Source organism: Canis lupus, chromosome 7, assembly GCF_003254725.2.
Source record: "Canis lupus dingo isolate Sandy chromosome 7, ASM325472v2, whole genome shotgun sequence".
NCBI lineage: Eukaryota > Metazoa > Chordata > Mammalia > Carnivora > Canidae > Canis > Canis lupus.
Window position 1 is genome coordinate 26,054,582 of NC_064249.1, and position 16,436 is coordinate 26,071,017.

General features: G+C 34.3%; 1 protein-coding gene across 7 annotated transcripts in view; it reads right to left on the minus strand.

Annotated features, from left to right (window-relative positions):
• Nucleotides 1-538: 538 nt before the first annotated feature.
• Nucleotides 539-16,436, minus strand: part of SUCO (SUN domain containing ossification factor) — an 87,909-nt gene continuing 72,011 nt past the window's right edge. For 3 of the 7 annotated variants that reach the window (XM_049112286.1, XM_025430304.3, XM_025430307.3), the window contains 6 exons: nucleotides 15,226-15,313; nucleotides 12,267-12,371; nucleotides 10,586-10,740; nucleotides 9,986-10,077; nucleotides 3,636-3,691; nucleotides 539-2,576 (listed from right to left, as the gene is read on the minus strand). In XM_049112286.1, coding sequence (XP_048968243.1) covers nucleotides 2,133-2,576; nucleotides 3,636-3,691; nucleotides 9,986-10,077; nucleotides 10,586-10,740; nucleotides 12,267-12,371; nucleotides 15,226-15,313 — 940 coding nt within the window. In that variant the 3' untranslated portion in view covers nucleotides 539-2,132. Of the gene's footprint in view, nucleotides 2,577-3,635; nucleotides 3,692-5,490; nucleotides 5,589-9,635; nucleotides 9,727-9,985; nucleotides 10,078-10,585; nucleotides 10,741-12,266; nucleotides 12,372-15,225; nucleotides 15,314-16,436 lie in introns of those variants that run through there. The other 4 variants (XR_003129168.3, XR_003129169.3, XM_025430306.3 and 1 more) reach the window with 4 other exon arrangements.

Here is a 16,436-nt window from a genome sequence, read left to right on the forward strand (position 1 = left end):
TTCCTTTTATTTTATGCTGTTTTAATGCTTAATGTTAGAAGGAATAAAATGAGGCTATCAAGGAACATTGAAAGCTTATTTTATATACATAGCTTTGCTTCTTATCAGGCACCAGTGACACTTGGCAAGAACTGTTTCTTCCCCTCATGTAGGTATAATCTCACCTGAAATTATAAAATGTTATGCTCTGGTTAGATGTGTAAAAGTTTAAAAGTAAATTGTAAAGCATTATATTCTATTTAGATGTAGAAAAAATAAGAAATTAGTAGTCCTCAAGATAGCACCTGTTAAGAGGAAACTGCATACATGCACTCTACTAAATAAAGATCAAAACTCTTATTTTAGTGTTTGAAATGGTGAAATTATGATTGTATAGAGAACACAATATTTATGTGTAAGTTCAATCAGTATAGAGGTGGCTGAAATGTCATCAATTATGTAATGAGATGTTACTGTATTTAGTTTTTAATGTGGCAAAAACTTCAATCTATGTTCTGAGTAATATAAGTTCTCCTTCCAAGAACAAAAGAGCCAGTAATTAATAAAGACAAGTGTTCAGATTTATTTGGAAATTCACAGTTTCTAATGGCACTACAGCTCCGTAGTTACATACTGAAAGTCATCTTTCCACAATACTGGGTGCTGCACACAGATTGTGTACCTTCCCACTCTCCCTCCGCTCTCGTCTGGACCTCTTTTCAATGAGTTTCTATACAATCAGGCCCTCTTGCTCTGAATGGCTAATTGTACAGACTGGAAAAAAATTCAAATCATCTAAAACATACTGTTAACCTAAAAGCAGCAACTTAAACAAACAAAAAAGGCTTTAAATAGGTCACATTACAAACAATACCCCCAGAAAGGTATTAGACGAGTTTAAAAACAGTTATTACTAAAAGTGCTCAATAAGTTATAACTTAAGTCTTACAACACAAAATGGTCAATTCTCTCCCTTTCAAAAAGAAACTTCCGACTTTCACTCATTACTGTACAAACACACACTAAGAAATCATTGTATTGAAATACAGTTGCTGCCAATTATTTTTAAAGAAAAAAACGACAAAATGAAAACAGACACATCGACATCACACAACGTATACCTCTGCACATTTGTAGCCAATACAAAGCAAACATCAAGGAATAATAATCCGTTTAGACTTTACCAATTAGACAAGGCTTGACAAACTCATTAGCTGGTTCCGTGCATATGTACATAGGCAGTGATTATATCATATGAGACCTGGACTCATTTGACAAACCTTCAAATGTTCTATTTGTAGTAACAGGAAGCAATTACCTGAAAGTCTGAAGGATTAGTGCTTATTGTGAATGTTTAAAATGTAATGTAGCTAATGAAAACCCTTACAAGTGGTTACTGTGTTTAAGAGGTGAATTTATAAAAAATTTATTTCCAAATACCAGTTATTTGCAAGAAAAAAATCTTGTAGGCTTTTTTCTCATTGAGTTAATAGCTAGAGAAAAACAAATGAGAATAAGTTAAATGAAAATATCAGTATCAAGGTTTACCTAAAAGAGACAAAAATTCCAGCAAGTTTTTGCTTCAAGTGAGTTTGCTAAACAGTAGTCTATTTGGCAAGTATGCAGGATCTTTACACTGTCTGACCCACATTACTGAACTTCAGGCGCAGATCACCTTAAAGCCTTGTAGTGTTTGCAGCTTCAAAAAACTAACAAAGTTATAAAAGAAATCAAATGACAGAAAAAGTTCTCCCTCCTCTTCCAGTGGCATTATAAATAGACAAAAGGCACATAAATATGGGAAGGTGCAAGAAATAGGAACAAAGCTAAAGGAAGAGGTTTAGGCTTTCATTCCTATCCCACCCAAAGGAACTGGGGCTTCCAAATTACGTTTGTCCCAGTAATTAATCTGTGAAAAAAAAATCTTTATAAAATGTCTACCATTGTCCTTGTAGGAAGTGATCAGCCTTGTAAAACTGCAGCTCATTAACCAAGATTGACACAATCCCACCTACTTTTTTTTAAAAAGGCAGAAACCATAATTTCTGAATACTTTTCCCATTAATATTTTCTCCCTCCCCCAAACCCTTCAAATACCACAGACTGTTCTTCAAAGAACAACAAAAGTCTCCAGTATGAAAAGTTCTATTATTTTATATATGTCCCGAGACCGCTGTGACACCAAATGTTCCCACGGTGATCTCTTTGTTTCCTTTGATTATGTCATGCAGGCTCGGCAATGATCCTGACTTAGTCTGTATTAGAGTTTTTATCAATTTTCCTTGGTCTTGGACTTTAGATCGCCTTCGTTTTAAAGCCCTCTTCTCAGTTTTTGTCTTTTGGGACTGTCCATTGCACAGACTTGTGCAAGCTGAAATGCCACAAAAGTAAGATTCTTCTGACTGTGATGATGTTTCCGAGCTTCCTTCAGACGGAGGACCCTTATAGGAAGAATGATAAACTTCTCCCATATTAGAAAAATCTCTCTGGTTCATAAAGGGCTTCCTTCCTTTTAGGTCTCCATTGGCTACTGGGTGCAATGGATCTGCTGGCTTTATGGTTTCAATTTTTTCAGTTTTGTACTTGCAGCGTTTCTTCTATAACACAAATTTTTTAAAAAGGTAGTAATGAGACCTCCAATAGTTAACTCATCAAAACATCTAGACAGCTGGGCTAATGGAGCAAAGTACCAACCCAATGAGAAGTAAAACAGTGTTATGAACAGCATAACATACTGTTGTGTTCTGTATAGACACCACCATTACCTTCCCATTTTATAAATACTACTCAATCAAAACTCTTTACTTAGCAGCCACCTCTGAAAATAGATTTAGGAGATGATAACTAACATCTGAGTACTTACTAAGTACCAGGTATTATCTAGTTGCCTTCATGTGTATCTTAACTTATTGAGAAGTGAGTATTTTTTATCCCCGGTTACTAAATTAGAAAACCAAGGTTCCGAGGTTTGGTTCTCTGCCCAAGTTACAACACAGTAAGTGGAGGTTGGGATTGAATCCTGGACTATTTTGGCTCTAAAGTCCAAGTTCTTTCACCTAGAGACCATTACCTCTAGTCAAAATGAGTACAACTTAGAGAGGCAAAATGGAAAAAGCAGACTTTGTAACCAAAAAGTCTAAGTATATTTTGAGTTTTACCACTGATTTAATAGATCATGCAATAGTATAAACCCTCTGAATTTCAGCTTTCTAATATCAGCTCGGGGATACTACCATCTCCAGGCTGCTGTGAGGATTAGAGAAATAGCACATGTATACATTGTGCCTAATAAGCACTGATACTCAGTAAATAAGGACTATTAGCCAGGGGTCAGCAAACCTTTTCAGTAAAGGACCAGGCAGTAAATATTTTAGGCTTTGCAGGTCACATACTGTTCCCTCTTGCATATTCTTTTTCATCGTACAACCCTTCCTTTAAAGATGGTTCCAGGCCCATACAAAACAGGCCACAGGCCAGATACAGCCTATGGGTCATAGCTTGCTGACTTCTGCAACATTTACTTATATCATTAATATGACTGGAAATAAACAGTAAATTTAAATAAGGACCACTTAAAGATTAAATCAAACCTTTCTACCTAATTCATCTATAATCACATAATTACACCAACACACTAAAAAGAATCAAAATATTACCTTTTTTTCTGGAGAGAACTTGAGGGGTTCTACGATGTACAAATCATTTGGGTCTACTATAAATAAGAAAAAATAAAAAGCAGATATAAAATGTAGATTATGCTATGATAAACACTAAAACTATACTGTCCCTTAGTAATTGTTTTCCTAACAGATACAGTGAATTTATAATTATAACATACTAAGCATTTATTTATGCATTTTAAATTAGTAAAAAGCGACAAACTGGAAGAGATGGTACCATTCTTATTTTGGGCTTGGTTGGTCTCCTTCAAATAATTTCCCTAAATTTTTCATTGATAGCTGGTCATCAGCCAACAGTAAGGATCCTTTTCTTGGGCCCAGCCCAAACCTCTTACCTGATGAGAAGGATAACACCACTAGGTAAACTAGTAACAAGCCTAGAGATCATCTGAGTATTTCCCTAAAAGACTAACCTACACTGTATCACAAATGTGGGTTAATTATGGCAACAAGCAGCTGTGACCAGGTATGAAAGCCAGTTAAAGGAACATACACACAAAAAAAGAAATTTAAGAAGTTTTTTCTTACTGTATTTTACTATGACTAAAACTATGAATGCCAAAATCTAAAAACAGCTTGAACGTGCAATATAAATGACAAAGTAATACTGAATAAACACTTCTGGCAAGGTGAGTAAATTAAAAATATTCATTTTAAGGTTCCTAAGATTTCATTACTTTAAGCACATTAAAGACAGCTGTATACCACTTTCACACTGACAAGCTATACTTCTTGACAAGATATTTGACTACCAGATAAATGAGATCTCAGTCCTACTGAACCCATTAAAAGTAAACAGTATGTGGTCTGACAGAGCCAGAAGTTTATAAGTAGCAAAATTCACTATAAAACTTCATATACTGGGCAGCCCGGGTGGCTCAGTGGTTTAGTGCCGCCTTCAGCCCAGGGCCTGATCCTGGAGACCTAGGATCGAGTCCCACCATCAGGCTCCCTGCATGGAGCCTGCTTCTCCCTCTGCCTGTGTCTCTGCCCCTCTCCCTCTCTCTCTCTCTCTGTGTGTCTCCCATGAATAAATAAATAAAATCTTAAAAAAAAAAGAAACTTCATATACTGCAAATTTACTAATAATGCGATTTAATTAATTATGTTTTTTTTTACATTATATCCTAGAAATCTGCTGAGAAAGTCATCAAATATATAAAAATATCCAAAAAAAAATATCCAAACATTCCTCCAGATAGCCATTTCTATCAGGTTACTAATCTCACTCTAATTGCTTTTTTAAAAAATAACACCTACTTCTAGGAATGGTTAACTGTTACTCAGATCACCCTCTCTATTGAAAGCAACTAAATATGGAACTTTAAAAAAATCACTAAAAGCACTGTAGAGCAGCCAAGATTAACTAGGCCAAATTTGAAGGAAAAGTAGGAAGCCAAACAGTGAAGTGGAACACAAAAGTCATTTTTGTCCTGATGGCATTTGCTAGTGCATGAGTATGTGAAGTTTAGCTCTGATGATCAAGAGAATAAGCTAGAAATCAAATCTTCAGACCCATCCAGAGTAGTAGTGTAATAAGACACCCTCTCCCCGCAGTAAGCTAGAACTCTACAGAACTGCCCTCAGAGAAAGAATTAACCCATGCAATGCAAGGACTTACCGTCCAAATTCCCATCATCTGGTGGTCCAACTAACCTTACACTACAAACATAAAGTAAATATAAACCAATTCTCTCTGGAATAAGGACCTACCTTCTAGCTCTCAAATTATCCCTACAAATTTTTCAAAGAGAAGGACCAACACACAAAGGTAAAAGCACAGAAAGACACAAAGCATCTTGAGCAAGAGCCAGTAGACCCAATTAATGAACAGATTCACAAAGTCTTAAGATATTACAATTATCAAACATAAGACTAAAAAGACAGCTATACTTACTATTTTTAAATAAAAAACAAGCTTGAAAATATCTGCAGGAAACATAAAACAAAAAAAGGGGGGGATCTAGATGTTTAAACAAATACTAAAAGAAGTCCTAGAAATGGAAAATATAATAACTGACATTAAAAACACAATGGAAGAATGTAATAGACTACAGATAGCTGAAGAATATACGACATGGAAAACAGATTGGAGGAAATCACCCAAATAATGCACAGAAAAGCAGAAAGAATGAAAATAACAGGGGATGCCTGGGTGGCTCAGTGGTTGAGTGTATGCCTTTGGCTCAGGGCATGATCCTGGGGTCCTGGGATCGAGTCCTGCATAAGGTTCCCCATAGAGAGCCCGCTTCTCCCTCTGCCTATGTCTCTGCCTCTCTCTCTGTGTCTCTCATGAATAAATAAAATCTTAAAAAAAAAAAAAAAAGTTTAGCGGCATAAAGTGAAAAGGAAGTTAACATTGAATTAAATGGGTACTCTAAAAGAGAATGAGGTAGAGTGAATATTCTGGGGAAAAAATAATGGTTAAGAATTTTCCAATACTGATAAAAGATACCAATTGAGAGATTCAAAGAGCCCAACAAATTTAAAAAGGAATAAAGAAAAAAAGATAATGTTTCAGTATGAAGGGAAATAATGGCAAACGGAGTCTCAGAAAGCAGAACTGAAGAATTAAGAAATTGGTATATATGTGAATAAATGTAATGAACATTAGTGTAAAAAATAGTATACCTTGTTGAGTTAAAACTAAACAAAAAAAATAAAGAATTTATATACACAAAACAGTAACATATAAATGAAGTAGAGGATACAAGATCTTTGTATTGTTCAAAAAGAGGTAAAAGTATTGAATAACTGCAGACTTTGACAAGTATTTGTAGATGCTAAAGTACAAGAAAATGTCAAAATGAATGCACAACTTCTAATGACAGAATAAGAGAAGAAACTTGTAGCTCTCAAAGGGAGGAAAAATAAAGAGTTAATAGGCAAAAGATATGCAAGTACTTTTTTGCTAATAAATTTTAACATTTAGATGAAATGGAAAAATTCATGGAAATTTTAAATTTAAAGTGACAAAAAAAAAATCAGGTTCCTATAACCAAAACTCCTCTTACAAAGAAAATACTGGACCTATATGACTAATAATTCAAAAAATAATTATAATCTGAAACTCTTCCTGAGAACAGAAAATAAGAGAACACTGCCCATCTGATTTTACATACTTTACACATCAAAACCCAACAGTCTGAGAAATAAAAAATTACATGCTAACCTTATTCATGAACAGTAAGATAGCAAAATCCCTAGAGTATCACACAGAATTATGTGAAATTAACAATATGTACACAAAACATACACATATATAAATAATGTATTATGACCAACTTGTGTTTTTTTAACAATGTAATAAAAATGTAACTCTAGAATATCAATTAGTATAATTAATTTTAATAAGAAAATTAGAAATAGTCATCTTAAAAGAAGCTTAAAAAGTATTTGGTAAAATAAAGCATTAATGGGGAGAGGAACTATTATTAGCAAACTGAGAAGAGGAACTTCCTTTGATAATGGCTATCTACAGAACACCTATGAGAAATACAATACTTAACACTAGGTGTTTTCCCTTTAAGAATGGGAACAAGAAGAAAAAAAAAAAAAAAAGAATGGGAACAAGACAAAGGTGCCTATCAGCTACTTCAACACTGCTAAAATGCTAGCCACTGCAGTTAGGGAAACAGGAAATAAGATCTATAAGGATTGGAAAGGAAGAAACAAAAATTGTCTGTAGTCTCAAAAAGTGTGCCCGTGTTCACAGAAGCTGCCACTCTGTCCTAATAATAAGTAAAAAAGCTGAACAAACCAAAAAATCAACTCTTTTTTAGCTCCTTCAGAGAAGTGAGCTCACAAGGCAAACTACTATCCCCAAACTCAGAGATAGGCAAATACAGTGAATCACAAATTACCTGGGCAGAAACCTCTGTGGGAACCAGTGCTCATATAGAAAAACCTGAACTATTAATTGATAAATTGCTGGATGCTCAGTGTGGATAAATCTGTAAGTTAAAAAGTCTAAGGAGGACATCCAGTCAAAGGGGAGCCCTCACACTTTTATGAGTCGTATTTTTAGGAGCTCTACCAGGTCCTCACCATTTTGAAATATTCCAGAGTAGCCCGATGTGGGACTTGATCCCAGGACTCCAGGATCATGCCCTGAGCTGAAGGCAGGTGCTTAACCGCTGAGCCACCCAGGTGTTCCAGAGAGTATTCTGTTCTTAACAAGGCCTGACTTTAGGAACTATTTTAGAAGAGCTGTACCTGCTGGTGTTTTATCAGAGCCGAACTGGCCTAAGCAAAAGGAGAAACCCAACAAACACTGGTGAAGTGTACAGTCCAGGGACAAAGGCCTGCCAAAAGACTGAAACCTAATCACAGGAGTCCACAATGCTTCCTCTACCACCACACCTCACCACTATATTATGAAAAGATCTGTTTAATTCCTTTTACCTAGTGCATCATGTCCCATCTGTCAATAAAAAATTACAAGGCATTTTTTAAAAAAGCAAAGAACACTTTGAAGAGACTAAACAAACATTAGAACTAGAGTTAGATGACAAGAATGGTGGAATTATCAGACCAGGAATTTTTTTAAATTATGATTAGTATGTTAAGAACTTTAATGTAAAAAAGTAGACAACATGCAAATATAGATGAATAATGTAGGCAGAAAAGTTCTAAAGAAGGATAAACAAAGAAATGCTAGAGATCAAACACAGTACCAAAAGATAGGGAATAGCCTCAAACTGAAAATGATCAAAATAATGTGCAGTGCATTTGTATAATGGAATATTGTATAAAGATACAACAACTATATTCAGTGACATGGTGAATCTCACAGTCAACAGTCAGAAGTCCCTGCACCCCGATGTTTATAGCAGCAATGGCCACGATAGCCAAACTGTGGAAGGAGCCTCGGTGTCCAACGAAAGATGAATGGATAAAGAAGATGTGGTTTATGTATACAATAGAATATTACTCAGCTATTAGAAATGACAAATACCCACCATTTGCTTCAATGTGGATGGAACTGGAGGGTATTATGCTGCGTGAAGTAAGTCAGTCGGAGAAGGACAAACATTATATGTTCTCATTCATTTGGGGAATATAAATAATAGTGAAAGGGAACATAAGGGAAGGGAGAAGAAATGTGTGGGAAATATCAGAAAGGGAGACAGAACGTAAAGACTGCTAACTCTGGGAAACGAACTAGGGGTGGCAGAAGGGGAGGAGGGCGGGGGGTGGGAGTGAATGGGTGACGGGCACTGGGGGTTATTCTGTATGTTAGTAAATTGAACACCAATAAAAAATAAATTAAAAAAAAAAAACAGTCAGAAGTCAAAACAGTGGTTATCCTGGGAGGGGATGGACAGTGTCTAAAAGAGCACAAGGAAGTTCTGGGGTACTGGATAATGTTCTCCATCTTAATCTGGGTGTTGGTCATACAGGTGTGTTCAACTGGTTTATGAAAATTCATCAAGGTTTACATATGACAATTGCATTTTCTTACATGTAATTCTTCAATTAAAAATTTCAGTTGTAAAAGAAAATCAGCCAAAAGAAGAAAAAAAGAAAAAGGGGGAAGAAGAGATTTACTAGTCCTAAGTAAGCACACATGTAATGTAATGGGTTAAGTCTGTGAAGCTTTGTGGAAATAGTAATGCTCAGCAATGATTACTTGAAAGAGTTAATCAATTGAAACATGCTGTTGTTACTAAGTCTTTAAGAAAGGGAAGCCAGCCAATAATTATTAAGAAAGCCATTCTAATTGAAATACATAATTAATTTGGTTATTTTAATACTGTATAAAGATAAGTCTCTTAATAAGTACTAATTTTAAAAGAACAGATATAAAAAAAATAGCCACTCAGTACACATTCATTCATTTAAGTATTCATTGACTGTTAGACAATAGAATGCTATTATAGACCCTGGCCTATAAAAAAAGAGATAGACTAGATTTTTTTTTTTTTTTCCAGAAAGTGCCTCACAGTCCTAAACTAGAGACAAAAGGGGTCCTACCTGTACAAGAAGAGGAGGCAGATAAGCACAGGATGCTATGGGAGCACATTCAGGTTTTCCAAATCTGTTGAACTTTTTCAAACATCCCTTTCTAAAAAGAAATACTTCTAAACAGGAGCATGTGCAAACAAAGCTACCAATGGCTAATTAAACTAAGCCCCCCTTCCTTCCCCACCCTCTGGGCTTTTAGGAACAAAGACAGTAAGTGTGAAAATGATACAGTGGCTCTGACATAGTACAAACATGAAGGTTACCCATTATTCTGTTACAGGTGGTTTCGAACACAACATTGACATTGTAATTATGCCAGAAGTAAGTGTTTATATATATATATATTGCACAAAATCTACCTTCTTTGCCAGTTAACTGTAAAGACTTGGATCTGATGAGTGGGAATGAAGTTCTTCTTTTCAAATTCATATCATCATAGGAAGAGAAACACCTAAAACATGAAGAAAATGAACACAATGAGTAAACTACTCATTTACTAGTAAACTACTAGTAAACTACTCATATACTAGTAAACTAGTATAATTTACTTTGCACTTGGGGCTTGATAGAAGCTATTGAGAACTGAACATCCACAGAATACTAATCTCTAATGTAATACTTCAGTTATTGCTATTACATGTAAAAAATTGAGGATCATTGTCTAAAAGATGCTATATTAAAATACCTACTATCTTCTCCCTTTGAATTCCACATTTAAGCACCTTTCATAACTAAAACATTTCAAGGGTTTATGTACTTCCTATTAACGTATTTTTCATACCAGTCTACAGAACCTTCCAGATACAGGACTATCTCTTGCTAGTTACAATGATGTTTTAACAGTGCAGTTTTAAGACAATCATATGGGAAAAAGAAAGTATCTCATTATTTGCTTATTCAAATTTCTCAAAATATAAAATATAGTAAAAATAGTGAAATAAAATGTTGATATATACTACCTTTTTGGGCTTGGATATTGATTACTTTTAGGAAGTTTTGAAATATAATCTCCATCAAATTGAGAATTGTTTCGACAGCGCTGCATACAAAGCATCAGTCCCAAGACAACACAGAGAACCAAAGATATGACAAGATAGCTTTGTCGATCTGAAACCTGAGAGGAGAAAAGGATTTAATAATTATTATATTTTATTTTATAGTAATGTTAAATATATTATTATTTTATCCTGTCATTATAATTTAAAAATTATACTATAAAAAATATAATGGGATATAAAAATCAAAGGACAAATAATTTTAAGCATTTTTTAATATGTTTCAAAACCATAAAATGAAGGGCATGCACTTAGAAAATGTCCTACTGAGATAATTTTTCTTCTCTTCCCCTCCAATACTTTGAACATTTTTAAATCTATGGAAAACTTTTAAAAATAGTAATGAACATATTCATGCCTTTTCACCTATGTTCATCAATAGTTAACATTTTGCCACATTTGCTGTGTTTTTCCATCTGTATTATTCCTACTTGGGGAGAAAAAAAAATCTTGCTCCTGCCTAGTCTTTACCATCTTGTAATACTGAAACAGCAATTACTCAGTTATTTAAGCCAAAAACACAGGATCATCCTTAGTTCCTCATCCCACACATCCGATCTTTCATCAAGGCTTGTCTTTCTCTTCAACATTCCCTGAATTCAACAACTTCACACTGTTTTCCACTTCTAAAAATATAAGTCCAAACCAACATCACCTCACCCAGGTCACTGCAACTGCATCCTAATTAGTCTCCTTCCCACTTCTGTTCTTGCTATTCCCCAAGAGGCAATTCTCCAAAGAGCAACAAACAGGGAGTTTCTCAAAGTGCTGTCAATGAGATGACCCATGTCACTTCTTAATTCTTTCCCTAAGAGTAAAAATCAACTCTAAATTGCCTACAAAGGCCTTTATGACAGGGTCCCTGGCATATCCTGAATGTACTTCTTACTCTCCTTCTCCTCATTCTATTTCAGCCACCAGCCTTCTTTCTGCCCTCAGATATACCACACAGTTTCTAATCATGGGTCCTTTGCCCTAGTGCTGCTAGTAACAGGTTTGTTCTGAACCTAAGCCTCCTGTGGCATGCAAACTCTTCTTGTGCACTCAAGTTCTAATGTCACTGCCTCAGATAAGCCTTCCCAAATCACTCTAGCTAAGCAACCCTTACCATAATCACTTCATACACACATATTTCATTTTCTGTCTTACTGTCCTCTCCCCCAGAAGAGTTCTGTGGCCAGGGACTACTCACTGCTATATGCCATAAGGAATGTACAGCTTACACCTCACATACACTGGATGCTCAATACTTGTTAAATCAATGCAATGTTTGCTTTGTTAAGCAACTCAGTAAGCCTTTGTGAACTGAAAATGGAAGTACCAGTGGTTTGCAAAAGGCCTAATAGTATTGCTTTATAACCATATTTTAGGTAAGACCTAAACTATGAATGCCTTGTTTTCCAAAAAATTATCATAATTAATCTATTTCCAAAATATTATAGTGCCACATTCCAGTGTTCTGAGCAAGTTCTTTATAAATGACTATTTTGTTTGGTTTAAGTTCTTAGATACCATGTTAATAAATCAGTCTTTATGACAACCTCTATATATGCAATGTGTCTTACAATACCAGCAATAACAATACCTCGCGTTTTAATTCTGCCACTGTTGTTGATAAGTTTGAAACAAGCTGTGTCATGTTGGTCAATTGTGCCTGTAGTAACTGAATGGCTTCTGTTTGCCGCTGATCCTATGATAAAGAAAGAAGTAAGTATTATTTTTGTGTGTGTGAAAGTTTCATCTATACGTTAAATATACTGCAAGTTCCAGTAAAATTACTAAGTTTCTCAAGAAAAAAAATACATAATAGAAAGCTTTTAATGAACAAGTACTGTAAAATGTGACCAGAAATTAAAAAACACAAAAAAAACAAAAAATGAGACTGTTGAATCCTCCCTTCCCTGACTCCTACAAAAAACATTTTGCCATTTATTGCCACATTTGGATTACTGTCTAGTGGAAGTTAATAAATTACTTCAAGTTAACATGGGCTCCATATGCAGGAACGAGCATATAGTCAGCTATATGCAACACAATCACTTTGTCAAATATGTTCTCAAACCAAAGCAGTCAGCACAAAAAGATGCTGAAAAAGTTCTGAAAAATGTTTTGGGGTATAAAGCACACTCATACTAAGAAGCTTTTACAAATTCTATTCTATCACACACATTAGAATGGAACTTAGAATGTCATATAGTCAAAAACCTACAACTGATCATCTAGTCAATGCTAGAATATCACCAATAAAAATAAATTAATCAAAAACATCCATCTAGATTTTTAAAACTTTTATAACTGACAAACGTGTCTTTATGTAAAATATCTACCTGCATATTTTAGGGAATTATGCATCATGCTCATGGTCAGGAATCTGTATTAGGGACACTGTATTGAAATTTTCAACTTACTACTGAATTTGGGAAGGAGTAAAAGAGGACAGAATGTAAAGAAAATCTAACACTCTATTTAACTATATAACCATTTATCATTCTAGACCTAACTTTTTCAAATTTAGATTTAAATAAGTCTTAGGGCAGCCTGGGTGGCTCAGCGGTTTAGTGCTGCCTTCAGCCCAGGGCCTGATCCTGGAGATGCGGGATCGAGTCCCACATTGGGCTTGCTGCATAGAGCCTGCTTCTCCCTCTGCCTGTGTCTCTGCCTCTCTCTTGAATAAATAAATAAAATCTTTAAAAAATAAAATAAAAATAAAAATCAATCAATCTTAAATCTCAAATGTGTGTATGTGCAAGAGTAGGGAGGATGTGGATGTATAAAACTAACAAAAAGTTTCACCTATTTCCCTACTGTGATACACTGTGGTACTTTTCTATCTTACTTCATCTTTTTAAAATGCTGAATCTGACTCATTTTATCTTGTGACTCACATTTGACAAATACGTTCCAGACAGTTATAAACATTTAAAGAAAAAACTATGAAATTTAATAATTTGGTTAACACTTCTAATCAAGATTTACTTCTAATACTGTTAATAATACATAAATTATATTAAAGTATTTAAATAAGTTTTTGAGATGAGAAAATATAAAGAGGAAATAATTTTAACCATTAAAATTAATGAAGAACTAATTAACTACTGTGTTCATGGGTCAGAAGACAATACTGTTAAGACGTCAGTTCTCCAAACTGATCTAAAATTCAGCAAAATCCTAACCAAGATGCAAACATGTTGTTGTTGTTTGTTTGTTTGTTTTGTAGAAATTGGCAAACTGATTCTAAAATCTGTATTAGTCAAAACAATTCTGGAAGAGATGAACAAAGTTGGAAGATTCACACTATGTGACTTCAAGAGTTCCTTTAAAGCTATAGTAATCACAACAATTTGGTAAAAGTATAAAAATAGATGAATAGAACAAAAGAGCAGCCTTGAAACAGACCCATGTATGTATGGTGAATTAATTTTTTATCAAAAGTACAAAGGAAATTCAGTGAGGAAGGGATAGTCTTTTCAACAAATATACTCGAATAAAGAGATATTCATTCATATGTTTCTCTATCCCCCTCCTCAACAAAAAGAACTTTGGGCCATACTTTGCAATATGTAAAAATTAAAATAGATTATAAACCCAATGTAAAATGAAAACTATAAAACTTTTAGAACAAAACGGAGGAAAAAAATCTTTGTGACCCCAGGTTACAGAAAGACTTTATAGAGCAAAGAAAAAATGGGTAAGTAGGCTTTAACAAATTAAAAACTTCTCTTCATGAGATACTTTTAAGAGAATGACAAAACAAATAATGAACTGGGAGAAAATATTTGTAAAGCATATCTCTAATACAGGACTTGTATTCAGAATACATAAATAACTCTCAAACTTCAATTAAAAAAAAAAAACACTAAAGGAGGAAATTTGTATGGAACCACAAATAGATTGTGTGTGGAAATGGCAGTAAGATGCAACTAAACTCTGAAACCTCAGGCCTCCTCACTTCATCTCATTATCCCCGAGTCCCAGATAAGCTTTTAGAAAAGTATAAAATTTCTCATTTTAGTAACACACCATAAAAACTTTTATTTTATTTTATTTATTTTTTCATAAAAACTTTTAATAAGCATCTGGATATTACAACACTGAAGCTGTTCAATACTGAAATTGTTTCCTTAAAATCAACAAGACAGGGTAATGGCCAATATCAGCAGTCTTATTGCATGACAGGCAAGAGACAGAGGGTAAAAAAAGAAGAAATAAAAAGGTATAAGGATTAAAAAGAAACAGAACTATTCTTATTTGCAATCAAAAGATTTGAGTTTAACAAAGTTACGTAAAAAAAAAGGCCAATGCACTTCTACCACACATACACACACAAACTTGGAAACGTGATAGGAATAATGCTCAAGAAAATTATCTCTAGAGGAGATACAGATGCTGATAGCTAGGTAATTTCCCAAACATGACATCTTACAAGACTTATCTTAACCTATTGGGGAAAAATAATGAATCAATATTACTTTCTTACCAGCAAGAACCTATAGAATTCTAAAGAAATCTATATAAAATGTAAATAAGGGGTGAAGATGACCAACCTGCTCCTCTGCTATTCTTGAAGTATTCTGAAGCTTTACTATTGTTTTATTGAAAGCCTTTTGCATTTCTTCCATTTGTTTTCGGTACCTGTGGAGTAAGAAAGGATTTAAATTAGCTTTAATTTCTTATTAACTTATTACTGTAAACAACTTCTGATTTCAACCTGTGAAATAAATCTACTTTTTTGAAAATGACTTATTGAGGCCTGAAACACTTACAAAGGTAAAATAAAGAAGTCCCTTGAAGTATTTACTACCTTAACACTAATTCTACACATCTCGCTACTATATAAGATTAGTCACATATATATCAATTAATTTATGACAAAGGAACCAAGAATATGAAACGGGAAAGAACAGTCTCTTCAATAAATGGTTTTCGGAAAACTGGACAGCCATATGCAAAGAATGAAAGTGGACCACTATCTTCAACCATACACAAAAAGTAACTCATCGATTAAAGACCTGAATGTAAGGCCTGAAATCATAAAACTCAGAAGACAACACAGGTAGTAAGCTCTTGGACACTGATCTTGGTGACAGCTTTTTGGATTTGACAATAAAAGCAAAGATAAACAAGTGGAGTACATACCAAACTAAAAAGCTGTGGTACAGCAAAAGGCAACTCATATATCTGATTGGAGTTAATATCCAAAATACATAAAGAATGTATACCATCCAATAATAAAAAATTAAACCCAATTAAAACACTGGCAGAAGAGCTGAACAGGCTTTTTCCATAGAAGTCATACAGACGGCCAACAGGTACATGAAAAGATGCTCAACATCACTAATCATCATGGAAATGCAAATCAAAATCATAATGAGAGATCACCTGTTGGAATAGCTATTATCAAAAAGGTAAGAAATAATAAAAAAAAAAAAAAAAGGTAAGAAATAACATGTTTTGGCAAGGATGTAGAGAAAGGGAACCCTTTTGGGTAGAAATGCAAATTGATGCAGCCACTCTGTAAAACAGTAGGGAAGTTCCTCAAAAATAAAAAATAGAACTATTCTATGAACCAGCAACTTCACTTCTGAGTACTTATCTGAAGAAAATGAAAAACCCTAAGTTGAAAAAATTTATGTACTCCCATGTTCACTGCAGCCTTATGTACAATAGCCAAGACATGGAAACAACCTAAATGTTTATCAAAGGATAAATGGATAAAGTAAATGTGGTCTCTCTCTCTCTCACCCTCTCCCCCCAA